The following is an 18,139-nucleotide window of genomic DNA, read 5'->3' on the forward strand; positions in this document are numbered from 1 at the left end:
TATGAATTTAGTTTTCATATTTGACATACTGATTTTGATAAACCAAATTTATCTTAAGGCCTCTTCTCCTCTTAAAATCTAAAATGGCTTACCATGTGCTTACTACTTTGCCAAGAGTTTCAAGGGAAATATAAGAAATAAAAGAAGCAGCCACTGTCTATCAAATCTCAAAAAAAATCCATATAATATGCAAGACCACATGACATAAACTAATTGAAAGATGACGTGAAAAGGGACACAATTCAGCTTCAAGCTTAGTGAGATCAACCGTAAATTGAGTGGAGGGAGATCTGATGAGAGCTGAAATAGACAGAGGCTTCATGACAAGGGCAGGGCTCGTAGAAGACTAAAATGGAGAAGTTAGAAAAGTATTCTAAGCCAGAGGAATAGCAGGAACAAAGGAAGAGGTAAAGCTGAGACTGACATGGGAAGGGCAGGGAGAAACAACCCTTGTGGGGAGAAGCAGTAGGAAATGTTGGGAGAGTGAAGATACCCCAGATCTGAAGAACTTTGCTTCCCAGGTTGAGAAGTTTAGACTTAATGTGCTGGTCAATTTAGGAAACACAGAACCTTTGGAGATTTTTATGCAGAGTAGTGACATAACAAACATAGTAATTTAGGGAAACTACTTACACAGTTCTACGTCTGGCTGATCTAAATATAAGTCTGATTCCGTGGATTGAATGATGACTGAGGTTTTAGGCTGTTCATTCAACAAGTGCTTGCTGATATGCCTCACTTGCACGCACTGTAAGCCACTTTGAGGGATGTAGTCATGAATAAGCATAATCTCTGACCTCAGACAACTTGTATGGAAGGGCCAAAGCTGCAAACAACTATGACAAAGTCAAATGTTATAATCAGAGCATCTCAGAAGTTTAAAGAGGCCCAGAATATAGATAAAGAAGCAAAGACAGAGAGACACTAAACTGTATTATATTTATTTGCCATGAAATATTCTGATCTCAAGTCTTCATTAATTAAGAAGACTAACCTCCTACTTTTAAAATTTTTAAAAATAGCCAATAATCATTTATTTAAACCATTCTTAGAGATGACTTTCTGAGTCTCGTTAGATGATTCTAATTTCCCAATATAGTGACATCTGTAGAGCATAATTCTAAAAATTCTCTAAGTCTTTTCTTGATGAGCAGCTGTGTTTGGGTGAATGCCAAGAAAAGAATGAAACTGGGTCATTAGGAATAGCGTTTGCCAAAGTATGTCACATCCTATTCTTGGAATTCTGTAGGATGTAGGGGAAGCAGGCTCATATGAGAATTTAAAAATCTCAGGGTTAATATATTTAGGTTAATATATTTAGTAACGTATTATAATTGTACCTGATGTTAGAAAAGTAACTAGAATTCACCCTCAGAGTAGTCAGGCAGGTAGGTTATGTAAGTTGGGAGACATGAGTGCACGGTAACAGAGTAGAAAGAACGCTGAATTGAGATTCCTAGACCCTGGGCTGCAGCCACCCGTTGGTAGCTCTGACCTTTCTTCAGCTGCAATACTGAACTTAGCCACAATAAGCCTGCTGGGGTATAACCAAATGTACTGAATGGAAGTATAAAAGGGTGGGAGGTCACAAGGAAGGTTGTATTAGAATCACACTCAGGAAAACACATTCTCTGAAGCAAGAAGAAAAGAATCAGCTTCCATGTATTACTGAGGAGATGTGTGCTTTTATTGGTGCAATAAAAAAATCAATTAAGTAAAACATTTTTAATCCATGGAAATTCAACAATATCCAATTGTCAGCAGGAAATAATGTAAGAACAACGAGAAGCATTTTCTGGAAAAGAAGAAATTAGTAATTTTCATTGAAAAAGAAATTCTATTTTATTGGAATGATTTAAAAATCTCTTGCCAGCATTTCTCTTTTTAACTCTTGCAGTGACTCACTATACAGAATAATAAATAAAAAGCAAAATCAATTAAACATAAATATAAAAATAAGTAACATCAGTCAAATCCATTTTACCATGATCAGCCTTTCCTTTTTTTTTTTCTTTTTGAGACAGTCTCATTCTATCACCGGAGAGCAGTGGCACAATCTCCCCTCACTGCAACCTTCACCTCCCGGGTTCAAGTGATTCTCCTGGCTTTGCCTCTCAAGAGTAGCTGGGATTACAGGTGTTTGTCACCATACCCGGCTAATTTTTTGCATTTTTAGTAGAGACAGGGTTTCTCCATGTTGGCCAGGCTGGTCCCAAACTCATTATCAGCCCTTCTATCTATAATTTGTATTTTATATAACAAAGTAGATAAAAATGGTTTGTGTTTACCGTAATTAGCCATTTCACAAGAACTGCAAACTATTGGAATTTGTTTTTATTTCATCAGATGTGACTGACTAATTAGTCTTGAAAACTCTACACTTCTAAGTATTGGAATCCTTATATCAAAATATACTAAAATCCCATTATCTTTATGGGATTTATATTGATTTAAACAGTCTCCTGGAGATAAGACATATTAATTGTATCTGTAGAGATTTAAAAATTTTTGCATTTTAAACTGGGATTTAAAGGGACAATTTATTCTTACTAAACAGGATATAAGACTAAAAAAGGTACCAAACAAAATGCTTCAAATTTCATATCAAGAACATTCAGAAGCTACGATGAGTGATAAAATGGGCACATGAGTAGTTAATATTCCTATGACTATAGTGCTGCTCTTGACAAGTATGGGTAATTTAATTTTAAAAATAGATATGAAGTAATGTTATTTTTAATATTGCTTAAAAATAAGTAAACAAATATTAAGTCCTGGGTATGAGTCTGGCTGTTTGCCAGGTGCTAGAGATACTGTGGTAAATGACGCACACATATTTCTATTCCTTGTTCTCTGGGAACATAATTCTAATTTTTAACAATAATAATGATAATTCATTTAGCATTATTATATGCTAATCACTTTATACATTTTCTTATTCTTCACAACCATATAATTAAATGGGTACTATTATTTTCCCTAATTTCCATCCATGATGAAACAGACTAAAAACGTTTAAATAATTGAAATGATATGGATAGAATCCTTTCAACCACTAAACTATACTCACTTCTCATTCTGGTGTGATCAGAATTAAGTTAGAAATTTGGAGAATAGAATGTCACTATTTGTTTTTTACCCTTGAGATCAAACCTAGGCATTTATGGTGACAGAAATGGGAGACCCTATCTTACGTTGGATGTGTTAAAATACATTACATCAATCCGTGAAGTCACATTTCTAATGTTGCTGAATCAATATGACAGTTTTCTTGTCTTCCTTGTGTTGCTCTAATACTGCATTGTTCCATGCATAAAATGTGAATGAAAAGATGGATTTTGAACCACACTTCTTATCTTACTGATCAAAAGATAAATACACTAGATGGAATAACTGGAAGTGTTGACAGGATATTTAGCCCACTCCTAACAGGGTGGCATTAGCTCAGAAAAATACAATGCCTTTGTCTGAGTAATTGATGGCGGTCCCACTCAATGCTCCACCAGTACCTGTGTGTCAAATCAGAACTGACTGTAGCTGAAAGATATTTTAGTCACCCTGTCTAATCCTTTAAATACAGCAGAATCATTCTCTGTACTGCTACACTCCTATTAGAATTTCATGTTATTTAATCTGGAACTTTTCGAATAGCAGCTCTTTATAGGCATCCATAAAAGAGCCCTCTACTCCTCATGACTATTTCTTTAGAACAAGATGCAACAGTCCCTGCTAGGCTGTTTGTTCCCTCTCTCTGCACTATACTCTCTTCTGAAGACCAGTAGTTCCCCAAAGATAAAATCATGACCTAAGCTCACACACCCAGATGTCTTATGTTCCAGGCCTTGCCAGGTGCCCCTTCCATCACAGCTTCTCTCTGAAGAGTTACCTCCACCCTGCCATGCATTCGTTAAGATAGTGGTTCTCAAACTTTGTATGCATTGGAATTACCTTAGACTTGTTAAAACCCAGACAGCTGGGGTCCACCTCTGGCATTTCTGACTCAGTAATTTAGGATAGGACCAAATAATGTGCATGTTCAACAAGTTCCCAGGTAATGCTTTTAATGCTGCTGATTCCAGAACTATATTCCAAGAAACAATGAGTTAAGCATGTCATAAGCAACAGCTTATTAGTGTTAAAGAGCTATTTTGTGATAGTTGTTTACTTAGCTGAATAAATTAGAATGAAATTGAAGTTGCCCACAAAATGTACTTTGCACACTCTCATTTAAGTGCACATTGTACATTAGTAAAGATGGGAGTTATTACGGCAGTGTACTTGCAACTCTTATAGGCACACAGCTTTAAGCTATATTCTTTTTTTTTTTTTTTTTTTTTGAGACAGTCTCGCTCTGTCGCCCAGGCTGGATATATCTATATGACTGTGCACTTTGTCTTACCTGCAGCCCATCCTGACTTGCTAACCATTGGCATTTGTAGGCTAGTACATGTGAGATCCCGGGATTCCTTGTCTCTAAGCATAAATTCAAGGGACTAAAGTTTTCCTATGAAGTAGACTCAAACTGTAGGCCATAGGGCATACTTCAAGAATTATTGTAAAGGGTATCCAGCTTCCTCTTTCTTCTTTAGAAAACGATAAAAAAAAAAAAAAAGCAAAAAACAAAATCCAGGCTGTTCAGCAAGTCACCCAACAGCTGTAGGATGTAGGGGAAGCAGAATCATAAGAATTAAAAAATCTCACATGGCACTAAGTTGTAAAGGATTTTCACACAGCCCAAACTTTACCTTAAGCAAGTTACAATGTCTGAGTTACGACTGCCTAAAGTCAGGTTTATGGTTTGTGTTTATATGTTGTTGTGTATGCAATACAATATAATAATTCTTCAAGTTTATAATGTCATCAAGAAGCCGTAGATTGAGAGTAGTGTTCATATGTACAAACGAATAAGTATTTCATAGGTAAGTCCAAAGTAATTCAACATTATGTCTAAAGTAAAATTTGAAGAGACACATTTGGAAGATAATTCAGTCTGATCAGCCATCTGTTTACCAGGATTTATTGGTCTGCTGCTTGATAAGATTTTATATTTTTCAAGGTCAACTTTCTATTTGAGCTGATGCATATTATCACGTTACTGTGTACTTCAACGAAGTATTGATTTTCTGTGTGTTATCTTATCTCTTATTTCAGGATTTCGTTGTGATTTTCAAAGTGTGTAAGCAAGCTTATAATCAATTTAGCGAATTCAGGTTTATAAATTAAACATCTCTTCTTCAGCTTAACTCTTTGGAGTGTCTCCCTCAGTTGATTTTGAGCCACTAAGAAAATTCAGACATATGTTGTACAAATAAGAAAATAAAAGCTTTTTTGTCTTTACTTTTCTATCAAAGGAGATGACATTTCTACTGCTGTTGTTGCCTTATCTCTTCTAAGAAAATCACATCTACATTTGGCTTATGATAATTTAATCTATGTATAAAAGCAGTAGAGTGCAAATGCATTCATGCATCTTTAAGTAATTGAAATAAAATTTAATTAACATGGTTTATTTTCCTCTGCTTTGCATAATTAATGAAAACAGAGGGCATTCTTAGGTTCAGAAACAGTTGTTAGAGGGAGAAAAAAATGTAGAACTAAGATGAAAAAGACAGCAAGAAGTTAACTTAGGATTAAACTTTATAGCGTATTTGTAAACTACATACTTACCTGGGTAAAGTTTACAATGTTTTCTTTCTTAGACTATCAATAAAGTGCTGCTCCAGTATGCTGCAATTGTATCAAGTGATTTCAGTTCATATTGTGATAAGGAAAATGTGGTAAGTAAAAATGTCTCTACTTTCAAGTATCTCTCAGTTGAGATTTACTTCTTCAAAGTATCAGTAAGGAAGAGAAATTGTTGACTTTCAGTTTTCATATAGAATAATAAGAAATAAGGATCTTAAGTTGAAAACTTCTCCAGGGTTCTTGAACTGGTTTTGATACAGGATTTACAGGAAGGTAGAGAGTGTCTCAATGCCAGCCAACTTGTGGTTTTCCATGTAGATAGGAAACAAGACTAGAATAAATAATTGAAAATAAACATACTCATAAAACACTGGAGCTGAGAAAAACAAGGGACTTAAAAATTAGATGAGTATTGGCACCAACTAGTTTCATTTTGGCACTAATACTCAAATAAGTGTAATTTATTCTTTCAGTTTTCAAATAAATTGCAAACGTTAATATATGGAACAATGCTGATTTCTATTCCAAATTATTAAAATAGCTTTTTTAGATGATTGAGAAAATATTTATAAAATTCAAACTAGTATTGCAACTTAATAAAAGGCATAAAGAAAAGCTAGATAAAGGTATTTGAAATATAGTAAGATTTATTTTATGATGGAATGTGAAAACTTTCTTATTCAATCTGTAATATTAGGAGAAATACATTGGCAGCATTGTAAACATTTTGAAAAACAGTAGCTCTGAAAAAAAAAGTGTTTAAAAAGTGAGTATAGGATTTTTTTTTAAAAAAAAGAAAAACCAGTTTTTTCTCCCTCCAAAAATCAGTTTCGCTATCAGGTGAATCTAAATTATTCTAAAGACAGCTACTAGTTTTCTCCCTGAAACCTCATTGACCTCTTGCTGACAGCTCATTAAGATAAGTCAGTCCTAATGGTTCTTGAGAATTCTATAAGATACTTCTTTTCCTTAAATTAATATGCTGCCCAGAAATTTTATTAGAACTTTTTGACAACTCAAACAATTATTTCTTATTGCTATTGATTATACTCAAAAAGCAAGATATTTATTTATTGAAAGTATATTATTTCTGATTAAAAGATAATACATGTCTAAAGTGTTACATTGAAAATCAAAACAGTATCTGATAATTTCACAGAAGGATCCTGTTTATATTAGAACAGCCAAATTGAAGATTTTGAAAGGTGACCATGAACTCCTAAGGCTAATTCCTGCCATTCAGAAAGGCAAATTAGTTTTTAAAAGCCCCTGCAGAGTTCCACTTTATGTATTAACATTCTATATTATATTTTACATTTAATAAACACTGAGATAAAAATCATAACCCAGTATTTATTATATTATTCTATGTACTCTTTCTGTAGGTTTTATACTTTTAAAAATTAAATCTTTATAAAAAGAAACAAAAGCCCTCCAAATATTACAGCAAAGGAACTTCCTTTTCCTTCCCTCGGGGCTTTTCTTCCATAATTACTAATATCTTGACCAGCCTTATACACTATTGCTTAAATGCCAAGTATCATTTTAGCTTTTATAAAAGAATATCACTTGGTTACTAGGCTTATGTTTTCATTCAAGGCAAATTCAAATGCTTTTGTACATTTCCATGAGTATATATAGTTACTATTACAGATACTTATTTATAATTATTTCAATATCAGATTTCAATATCAAGACCACTGAAACTTGTACATCTTTCAGTAGATCTATGGCAATATATCTATTTCATCTGCAAATTGAGCTAGAAACATCTAAAGATAGACATCATTTAACATGTGACCATAATATAGGCCAGGCGCGGTGGCTCACACCCATAATTCCAGCACTTTGGGCGGCCGAGGTGAGCAGATCACCTGAGGTCAGGAGTTCAAGACCAGCCTGGCCAACATGGTGAAACCCTGTCTCTACTAAAAATATAAAATTAACCAGGTGTGGTGGCATGCACCTGTAATCCAAGCTACTTGGGAGGCTGAGGCAGAAGAATTGCTTGATCCTGGGAGATGGAGGTTGCAGTGAGCCAAGATCGTGCCATTGCACTCCAGCCTGGCCAAAAAAAGAGTGAAACTCTGTCTCAAAAACGTACAAACAAAAAAGATATGACCATAACATTTGAGTTCTCAGGGTTCAGAATTAAAGACCAGAGTTAAATAAAATATCCATGTCAGAATAATTTGTTTTCTATTGTAACATTTTAAATTTGAAATGGGTCAAAATATTTTTATTCATTTAATTTCACATTCCAAAATATAGCAAGACATCACAATCTAAATTAGAATTACTTTTATTTTAAATAATTTTTAAAATATTTTTAAACTCAGAAACACTTTGGCCATGTAGAAATGTTCCTAGTCTGAAACTTTCATATTCATTATGTTTCAGTTTCCTAACTTTGTTCCAGATTGAGATAAAATTAAAGGTATTATTCTATTTTTAGGGAAAAAATCAAGATATAAAAATAGGAAGACACAAATTGACTTTAACATAGTTTGTTTTGTCTTATTAAACTCAAAAAGCAATATCCCTGAATTAGGGTAATGTTTCCTTTGCTGTCAGTTTATTTTTTTCATTTACTATGAAGTTGTTCTTTTTTTTTATTTACTATGAAGTTGTTCTTTTTTTCATTTACTATGAAGTTGTCGAAAGTAAAAACTGTTTCATGATTAAATTTAAGGTGAATTTGTATAATCTGTTCCCAGTAGCAGTTTGAGGAATTGATTCAGTAAAACTGAACTTTGAACATTTCAAGGTCAGGGAACTCTTAATGAAAAGGGAGAGTCTCAAATTTATTTTTGTCTCCCTCCGGATAACTGCATCTCCTCTTTTTTCTCTGTAGGGTAACTTGGGGTCAGTGGTAATCCACGTCAAGTGAGCCAAACTGTCCATGTTTATTTTGTTCTCAGTAGCTCTTTTTAATCAGAAATCATCACAGTAAGAAGAGTTGGCAGTTGGCCTTTATTTATAAAGCTAGTACTAGGGTCCTGTTATATGTGACAATAAAGATTAGCTTGAATGTTAATATCAAATAATCTAAGAAGAGTCTATCAAGCTAACTTAGACATGGGAAACAAGGTGATAATAACCACTCACCTGTGTAGTCTTCCTGTTTCTCATTATAAGTCATTGTTTTACTTTGACCTCGGATTTCCCCCGGTAGGATTGCCCAGATTCACACCAAATCTTCCCTTTCTGCAATTCAAAGTAAATGTCAATGACCCTACATCCTAGTGAAAAGATAGGCTATTGGCTTAGTTTGTGGATTTTGGGTCAAGATGCTGAATCCTCTGAAAATGTGGCCCTACCCACTATGGAAAGGACTAAGCCCAGATCAAGTAGTACTCACTTATGGCTATGGATCAGAATCATTTGTGGAACATTTTGATTCAGCTAATTAAAACAGAATCTTTGGGAGACACATCTCAGCTATCTGTGTTAAAAAATAAAGTGTTTAAGTGACTGGAATCAAGGAAACAGAAAGGAATTTTTAAATTGTTTGCATAAATCAAAGTGATGATGTGGTCACTTTGAGAGTCAAGTAGAAAGTTTTACAAAGGTCATTAATGTGGCTCAAGTAATAATAAAATCTTTCCACTGTTAAGAGCTAACACCTCTCTGACATCCCCTGAATCCTTTGCATGACTCTGGTTGTTGGCTTATTTCCCAGCAACTTGGAAGATACATCCATTTTCCTTCCTTTGTCTATTTCTCTTTCTGTGTCTGTTTTCCTCTGATACACTGGCTCTTAGGAATCAATATACAGCAAAGGTTAAATGATTCTATAACTATTATAAATTGTTTTCTGATTATGAATTAATGTTTACTATTCTAAGTTCACATCTAGACCTGTCACAAAGCTTTACATCTTTGTTATTGTTATATTTCTGGCTCCTTGGAAACAAGTGGAGAAACATTTTCTAAGCATGTATTATATGTACACCACTGTGCAGTAGTTTGTGAGTAAGAAAAGCAGAAAGAGACACAGCAGCATGTACAATGTATTTAAGGTTGGCCAGTGAGAGTGAAAAGCAACTGAAATGTAAAGCAATATAAAACAAATCCCAAGTGAGTGATAAGATAAAATCCAGGAAAAAAGAACGCTCTAACCTGAATGATGGATGTGAGTCAAATAAGCAAGTAGGAAAATGAGAAGAAAAACGCACGTTCAAAACAGAAGCAAAACGCTTCGAATACCAGCATGTGGTCTTTACCTGTAGCCAGAAAATCTATTTAAGTTTATTTTTAAAATGTTTTTGCATTTAAAAAATCACATGGTGTTTTGTTTTCTAAAACAGTAAAATAACAGAAGAATTTAAGCTAACCTTTTTCTAAAAGTAAATCTATAAAAAGAAAAAATGTGCTTACTTTCTAAGTATGAAATGTTACAATGTTAAAGATAAAAGAAACTTTAGCAGCAAGTCTCCAATGGTTTATTGTCTGAGTATGTTATTAAATTTCATTCCCCAATGTGGCATTATGTTTTTCCATTTCCATTCTTAACTGTTACAAACTATAATGTTGAAATAGCAGAATTAGTATATACATCTAATATAATAGGAATCCAAGATAGCTATTTTCCACCACTTATAAGTTAAGCTCATTCAATAATTTTATATAAAAAGATTGCTCATAATAGTCTTTTTTTCTATATTTAAAGCCCTGTATCTTGATGAACAATATTCAACAATTGCGGGTCCAGCTGGAAAAAATGTTTGAATCCATGGGAGGGAAAGAGGTGGGTATCTTTTTCTCCTACATTTGCTAAAAACCTACTTAGAGATTATTAGCGGCATATCTCTTGCTATGAAAGTGTCTTAATCAAGTTTTTACATGGTTAACTAAGAACAGGAAACGACAATAATCTCAAATGTCATTAACAACTAAAATGATTATTATCCACAACAGAATACTTTAGTAAATACATTAGAAGTGTGAATGGGAGGCAGAAGATAGTAGCCTTTGGTCTTAATGTGTGTGTGCATGTATGTTTGTGTGTGTAGTCATATGTACACACATATATATTTGTATGCTAATGACTTGTAAAATTCCACAAACTGTGTTTTTCACTGTCTTGTACAATGTCAGCTTGATATCAATGTTTGTTCTGAAATATGCTTTGTGGCGCTATTGGTCTTTGATGTACTGGTAGCTTATTTTTCACATCGAGAAAGCTCTGTCAAAAATGTGTTGTGTGATGTGTCTGTAATGTGTCATGTCTTTGTCCAACATCTTTGACTTGCAATTCCATGAGCAGAAGAAGGAAGGAGAAAGATTCTTTTATGAGGTTTGTGATAGTAAGCATCTTATCCCTTACCTGCCTGTTCCCTCCAACCCTCACTCCATACCTATAGACCATTGCATTTTCTACTTATTCCCATTTGCTTGTTTGGAACAGACAGACAGCGAAATACTAGCTATGCATCTGCATCTTCCTGCCTGCCACAGTCTTTTCTTTCATAAACTGACCTAAGCATTCAGGGATTGAGGACTGGAGAAGGTGCTGAGAGGGAGGGTCATGAAGCAGGGTTTCTCCCCATGCCCTTATTCCCCTCGAAACAATCTCAAGGGCAGCTATGTCAAGAATATGTAGATAAATACTTCTGTTTAAGATTCCTTTACAGTGTTCCTTCCCATGGGAAAGTTTATGAGATGTGCGTAATGCTAGGATGCATTTCAAAGTAAATATCCTTTTTATTTCTAAATTTATGTGACTATAAATGTTTCTTTTAAGATTGGCTCCTTCCCATGTGATTTTGCTTTTAACCCCAAGGAGATGTTTTTACACTTCCCCAATGTCTGTTTGTTTTTCACTATTTTGAAAAATGAACTTGCTATTTAGCATTCTACAATGGAGAAGCACTAGAATATATGTGTGATGATGCAAAACTTTAAAAAAATGAACCCTTATGAGCTGTGCCTTCATTGCAATCTCAGTTTTATTTGTATGAAATAAGGCCTCATTCCCTAAAGTGTGTTAATGCTTTATGTAAAGTTTGAGGGCATTGATCTTATTTTAAAATTATTCTGCTGAATTAGGTAAGCACAACCAATTAAGGAACATAATGTGAGATTTCCTTTTCAATTTTACTGATGTTTTATATTCAGACTTGAAGTCCACTTAGCATTTAGAAAAGTGATGAAGAAATTATTGATTTCATGTGGGAAATATTATCTCCTTTCTATACATTTTAAAGCCCACAGATCATTTAAGAATAAAGTTATATTTAAAATGTCATATTTCCATAAACTTCTCCTTAGGCTACTTACGCTATTTCATTACTATTCTGTGTTTGAACTCTAATGTGAATAACATATAGTTGAACTGAATTTAACCAGATAAATCAGACCTGTACTTAAAGGAAACTGGATGGGCCAAGCCACTTGCTAATTAAAAATGTTATAAAGTGGCTTGTTCACCAATCAAAAATGAATTCCTTATTTCAGATAGAATTGCTGGTTTGAAGTATACAGGTTTCACACTATTCATTTTATTTCAAATATATGACTAAACCATAGAACTCCTCCTCTTATTGAAGAAAATAATGAAAACAGAAATACTGAGCTTGGTACCTTCTCCCTTTAAAACTCTTGCAATGTCTATTTGCTAAACTCCTCAGACATGATTTAAGAAGAAAACGTAAATAAATCAGTGAAATAAAATGAATGCCTAGCTTCTGACAATGTAATCTGCTCCTTTATTTTTCTAAATATTTTTTTCATTTCTTTCCTTCCTCTCTTTACCCTTTTCTGTGATTTTCTGTTTCTCCTGTTTTCTTTTTCTCCTCTCTATGCATAGATCTTTTCTATTATTGTCTTCCATTTTCAGCTCAAAGTTTTAGGTAGGGCCAGTCAGCATTGGCATAGAGATTGATGAAATGTCAGGAGGAAGCAAGACTTGCATTCAAGTCTGAGTGCATCATGTGTCCTTCCAGAAAATAGAAGCTTAATTGATACAGAATTATGTTAGAGTTTCTGATTACTCTTGTGTCTCTAGGCAACAGAATTTCAAAATAATAAGCAGAGTTCTTCCAGTATCGTTGTATAAACATGGCAGTATCTAGACGGTTTCCTTAACTTGGGGCTTTTATAAAGATGAAAAAGGATTTCATTGAAAATTATAGAATTCACTCTTTGATATGAGAAAATTACAGAATTCACCCTTTGATATGCAACACTTGATGCAGACATGTTCAGGGGCCTTTAAAAGTTATACAATGTGTTCTAATTCAAATTTCCAGTTTTTTCCTTACACTGGAACTGGTTGTAAAACCTTTGACTGGTATTATAACCAATTCCACTGTAAATAAGGGAAATATTCCAGGCTAGACTTTATTCTTCGTTTAAGAGTTTCTTTTTATTTTATCCCCCACCATCTGTGCTGAGATACGTACTTCTTGCTATAAAAATTAAATAGCAAATAATTGCTTGTGCACTTGCTCAAAATGGTTTTTAATGCTATGTGTTTATTATCTGGCTTCTAACAACAGCATTGCTTCCCTCTAATATTATACTATCTGCAGAGTGCTGGCTGCTTACAGGCATGACTGCATGCTACTGCAGCTCCCTGCTGCTTTAACCTGATCACCATGTAGTTGAGGCAGCTGTTTTTTCTTCACAGAATCAGCCTCTTTTCCCTCTGGAAATAAAAAGAGTGTTTAAAAACTTTTTTCAGTGGAAAAATCCACTCTTCATATGGAGTTCAAATGGAAGCATTGCTTAACACCATGGTGATCTTGGGATTATGCTGTTGCCAGTGGTTCCAAAAATGGTCACTTAAGCAATCACTGTTAGACAGTTGCATGCACAATATCCTATGGGCCATGTCAGCACATTTACTTTCTAATGCCCTATTTAGGGAAAAAAAAGTCAAAAGAGAAAAGCAAACCACTAATTTTCTTCTCCTATAAAGTGATTTTCCAACACACTTCTCTACATACAAATCAGAGGCATGTTTTGGCATAACACCTCTGATTCTTCTAGAGAACATAAAAAAAAATATCTCACAAACCATGAAGAAAAACTAACCTGTAGGAATGGAGTACAGAGTCTGTTTTTTTAAAAAGCACCTCTGATGATTTTTTATGTGGATACAGTTTTGGGAATCACTATACTAAAACAAATAAAATAGCCAACCCATGTTGTAGATGTACTAGAGCTACAAGTTAATTTACACTAAAATCCCCATGTAATATTACCTGTCCCTTTATAACACAATAACAACAAAATGATTATCAGCATGATTACTTTAGGTTACATTATGTTAATAGCTTAATTATTTCATGAATATAATTTATTATCTAGCAATTGCAAATAATTACTTAGCTTGTATTTATTTTGTAGCAAAAACACATTGCTGCAGCCCATGAAAAGGACTTATCATTAATTTGCAATCTAATATATACAGGTATATGAAAAAAATCCAAAATTTAATTTCTTTTCAGGAAGTTATAAGATATAGATTCTGAAACTCTAAAGAACTTGTATTATGATCATTGATTTAGAAGGTGCATTGATCCTTCACAATATTTTATTGGTGCAATCATTTTAAATGGTAGAATCCATAGTTATCCATAAGCCCGCTAACTGTTGATGTTACTTCAAATTATAGTTAGCTGTTATTAAGACATTTAGGGAAAAAGGAGGGTTCATTTGTTCAGCTAAATTATTTTCAGCTGTTGAGCACAGGCAGATCAATTAGGTATAATGATAATGCTACTTGTATTGTTATGACTCAAAAAAGGATTGACTCTTCTGTGTCATATCATGGTAGTAAAATTTCCCATGAGAGTAACTTCACGTAAGTCCAGGCAGAATAGAGCCAAGGAATTTGGACCATAACCCCATTATTCTAAAAATATGTATATTTTAATGGTCAACTAAATTTTCCTTTTATTTCAGAGATGTATATCTATGTCTCTTTTAATTTTTAATGACAAATTTGATGTGTCAACTAGAAATTGCATCTGACTGCCCAAAAGTGTGTGTGTGTAGCTCACTGAAATTCATTGTAATACCTATTAGCCACATGGACCAAGTCATTAGCTAAGCAACCCTAGACCAGGAAGGAAAAACATTAATCTTCATCATTTTTCACTTGCCACTAGCTTCTCAACTTTATACGTGCTGAGGCAACAGGAGATGAAAGATCAGAGCTTCAAAGGAAATAATACTCCATGCCAGTAGTTCTTCTTGAACTTCAGCACGCATCAGAACTACCTGTTGAGTTTATGAAAAACACACATCACTGAACTCTACCCCCAGTGTATTTGATTCAGTACATTTGGGGCAGGGCCAGATGATTTGCATTTCTAAGGAATCTCTGGGTGACGCTGATGCTACCGGTCTGGGGACCATGCTTTGAGAATTACTGCTATATGCTTTCTGAAAAAGAATCAGGCCAGGTGTGGTAGCTCGTTCCTGTAATCCCAGCACTTTGGGAGACCAAAGTGGGTGGATCACCTGAGGTCAAGAGTTCGAGACCAGCCTAACATGGCAAAACCCTGTTTCTACCAAAAATACGCCAGGCATGGTCGTGGGCGCCTGTAATCCCAGCTACTTAGGAGGCTGAAGCAGGAGAATCACTTGAACCCTAGAGGCAGAGGTTGCAGTGGGCAGAGATCGCACCACGGCACTCCAGCCTGGATGACAGAGTGAGATGCTGTCTCAAAGAAAAAAGGAACAGATAATTAGAAAATAACACAGAATACTCATTTTTCTTATTTGTGCACCACTCCTGACCAGCCTACTTTCTGTGTTTTGAATCTTAAAAACACCTGAGATTCAAGGTGTTTGTATGGAAATTGGGACAGCATGCAAGAGTGCAGGCAAGCATTTGTATTAAAGAATATGATAATCCCAAAATACAGGTAGTCGATTTGCAATCATATACAAAATTCTTGCAGTTTTTTAAGATTCTGGCCTTTATGCTTGTATTTTGTATGTAATCTTATAAAAAATGGTGTTATAGTTAACAGAGGCCAAATTTTACGTTCAGGTTTCTAATCTGTCTCGCCTTTTCTTCTTAATATAGAAATATAAGTTACTAGTTAATAAATTAATAAGAATTAATCTACTGTTCTCATATTTTCAGGAATTACAAAATATAGAATAAATTATAAAGTATATATTAGATAATAAAATAGACAATTTCAAACTGTCACATTATATCTTTCAGTTCTAAAACTTTTCTAAAGCAATTTGGAAAGTTCTTGTTTAGTTAGAATATCCATTGTTGCCTACTTACATGTAGTTTATCTGCAGGTGGGAAGAAATTGGGGTACAAAATAAAAAGATTTTTTAATGCCTAGGGCCTCAAGGAGATTACAAGGTGTAAGGGACTTGGTAAAACATAATTAGACTAGAGATGCCTTTTAGCACTTACTGAAGGATATTCAGAAGCCAGCTGTTCCACATCTTTCTCCACCACTGTACGCATCTCGTCCCCTTGGGGCTGACAGCTGTATGAAAAAAAGATCTGAGCACACTGAATATGATGACAGAATTTACTCCTTCACTAATTCATTCAACAAATATTTATATGCTGAGCACTGTTATGAGCTGTAAATTTTACTAGGAACTGGAGATACATTAATTACTAAGATGCAGACCCCACCGTCAAAGAACTTAGAAGTTTTTAGGGGAATCAGAGCAATTAAAGAGATAAGGTTTGTGAGAGAAAAACAACAAGAACACTTCCTAAACGTGAACATATCCTTCAGATGAAAGTTTTAATTGTTATAACTTATCCTGCAACAATTCAGAAATAAACTCATACCTCACCTCTTGTTGTATAAATAGAGGTAAAAAGGGAAATGTAATTTGGCTGAAGTCAGTAAAAGCAACCAGTTATAGCTTCATAGCCCCAGATAATAAGGAGAATTGAATGTATGAAGTGCTGGCCTTTTATTCTGGCAACATGCAGAGACTGCCTGGTTTCTTTCTCCTCCTAACCATCTCTGCCATCTCTGCAATTAGATTTAATAAATTGAACTTAATGGAAAATTAAGAGAATAATAAGGGCCAATAAAGCAAATTATATTGAAGTGATTTAATAAATATGTTTAATAATTTAGCACTACTACCACATAAAGTTTAGCTAACTGCTAAGCTTGTGAAATTAAGAAAAGGTGCTGCTGAGGAGGTTGAAAGGTTTTTTGGTTGGCGAGCCATGTCAAAATGAAATACAGACCCAGTCAGGTGATGCTTGTTAACCTCATTTCCCAGAGCATTTAAGAGAGCTCAGAGGGTTACTCATATACTGCCAAGTCTCTTTAAACTCACCTCTCTCTGAACCTTAAGAAAACTTAAGGAGAAAGGACACATGCCCCAGCAAGGAAGGAGAGGGAGACAGCTTCACTTTAACTACCATCTTCTATAATAAATCTATTTCATTATGTTCTTGTCATCACCTTCAGTTGCTCATGCCTGCTTTAACAAACCATAAACCAATGCCGTTACTGGTAAAATTTAACTTCTTTAACCCAGTCAATTCTCTTTTTTGCCCTTCTTAGCAAAATAGTCCTCAGGCACCCTGAGATAATGGCTCACAGAGAACACTCTGTCCCCAGCACTTGATGGTCAACAGGTCATGAATTCAATTGACTGGGTGGACTATATTCACATCGCTGAGCAGTGGTTTATAACAGATGCGAGAATGTGAAGAAACACCCAAAGGGTCAGACAGAGTAGGACAGGGGAAAAGGGCAGAACAAAATTCTAAACATAAAGTGTCTCGTTGATTCTATTCCTAACTTATCCCTACCCAATCCATTTTCACAATTAGCCAATAGATGCAACATACAAGCCCTAAATTCCTTTCCCATTGTTATAAAACAGGGATTCCTGTTTTTTTAATGAACATTTTCAGAAGAGAATTTCTTCAGAGGAAATAGTTTCTAAGAATGCTGCTCTTCAGTCCCCATGTGGCTCCAAAAGTGTAACACATTATCTGTGCCTTGGTTTTACCCATCTGGAAAAAAACGAGGAAGTTGAACTATGTGATTTCAGAAATTCTTTTTTTTTTCTAAATTTCTGTCATTATAAGGACAATCCACATGTTAGCAATCCATGAAGTAGAGGAATAGTGTATGTGCTGTAGGTGAGAAGGGAAAAAATGTTTAAGAGAAAAGAATGTCACATCACTTATATAAAGCTTGAAGGTGTAATTTAAAGAAAAACAGTTCATAGAAACAGAAAAAGCCAAAATTCCTTATATTCACTAACTCAAAACTATATTGAGTGAATTATAAAAGGTAAGGCAATCTTTTTTTTTTCCTTCAGTTGTCTAGACTGAAGAACCTCATTTAACATATCTCAAAGGCATTTCATTGATTTGAAGCACAGTGACAGTTGGATTTACTGCATACTCTCTTTAATTAGGATGGGAGACAGCTACTGATGTTCAACTTTTTGAAACCCAGAAGTTACAAACATGAATTTA

General features: G+C 34.4%; 1 protein-coding gene across 2 annotated transcripts in view; it reads left to right on the top strand.

The window, feature by feature from the left end:
- UNC13C (unc-13 homolog C) overlaps positions 1 to 18,139 on the top strand; it is a 661,317-nt gene that overhangs the window by 533,453 nt on the left and 109,725 nt on the right. For both annotated transcript variants that reach the window (XM_063716164.1, XM_024232533.3), the window contains 2 exons: positions 5,700 to 5,777; positions 10,358 to 10,435. In XM_063716164.1, the coding sequence (XP_063572234.1) occupies positions 5,700 to 5,777; positions 10,358 to 10,435 (156 nt within the window). The remainder of the gene's footprint in view (positions 1 to 5,699; positions 5,778 to 10,357; positions 10,436 to 18,139) is intronic.

Source organism: Pongo abelii, chromosome 16 (assembly GCF_028885655.2).
Source record: "Pongo abelii isolate AG06213 chromosome 16, NHGRI_mPonAbe1-v2.0_pri, whole genome shotgun sequence".
Taxonomy (NCBI): Eukaryota; Metazoa; Chordata; class Mammalia; order Primates; family Hominidae; genus Pongo; species Pongo abelii.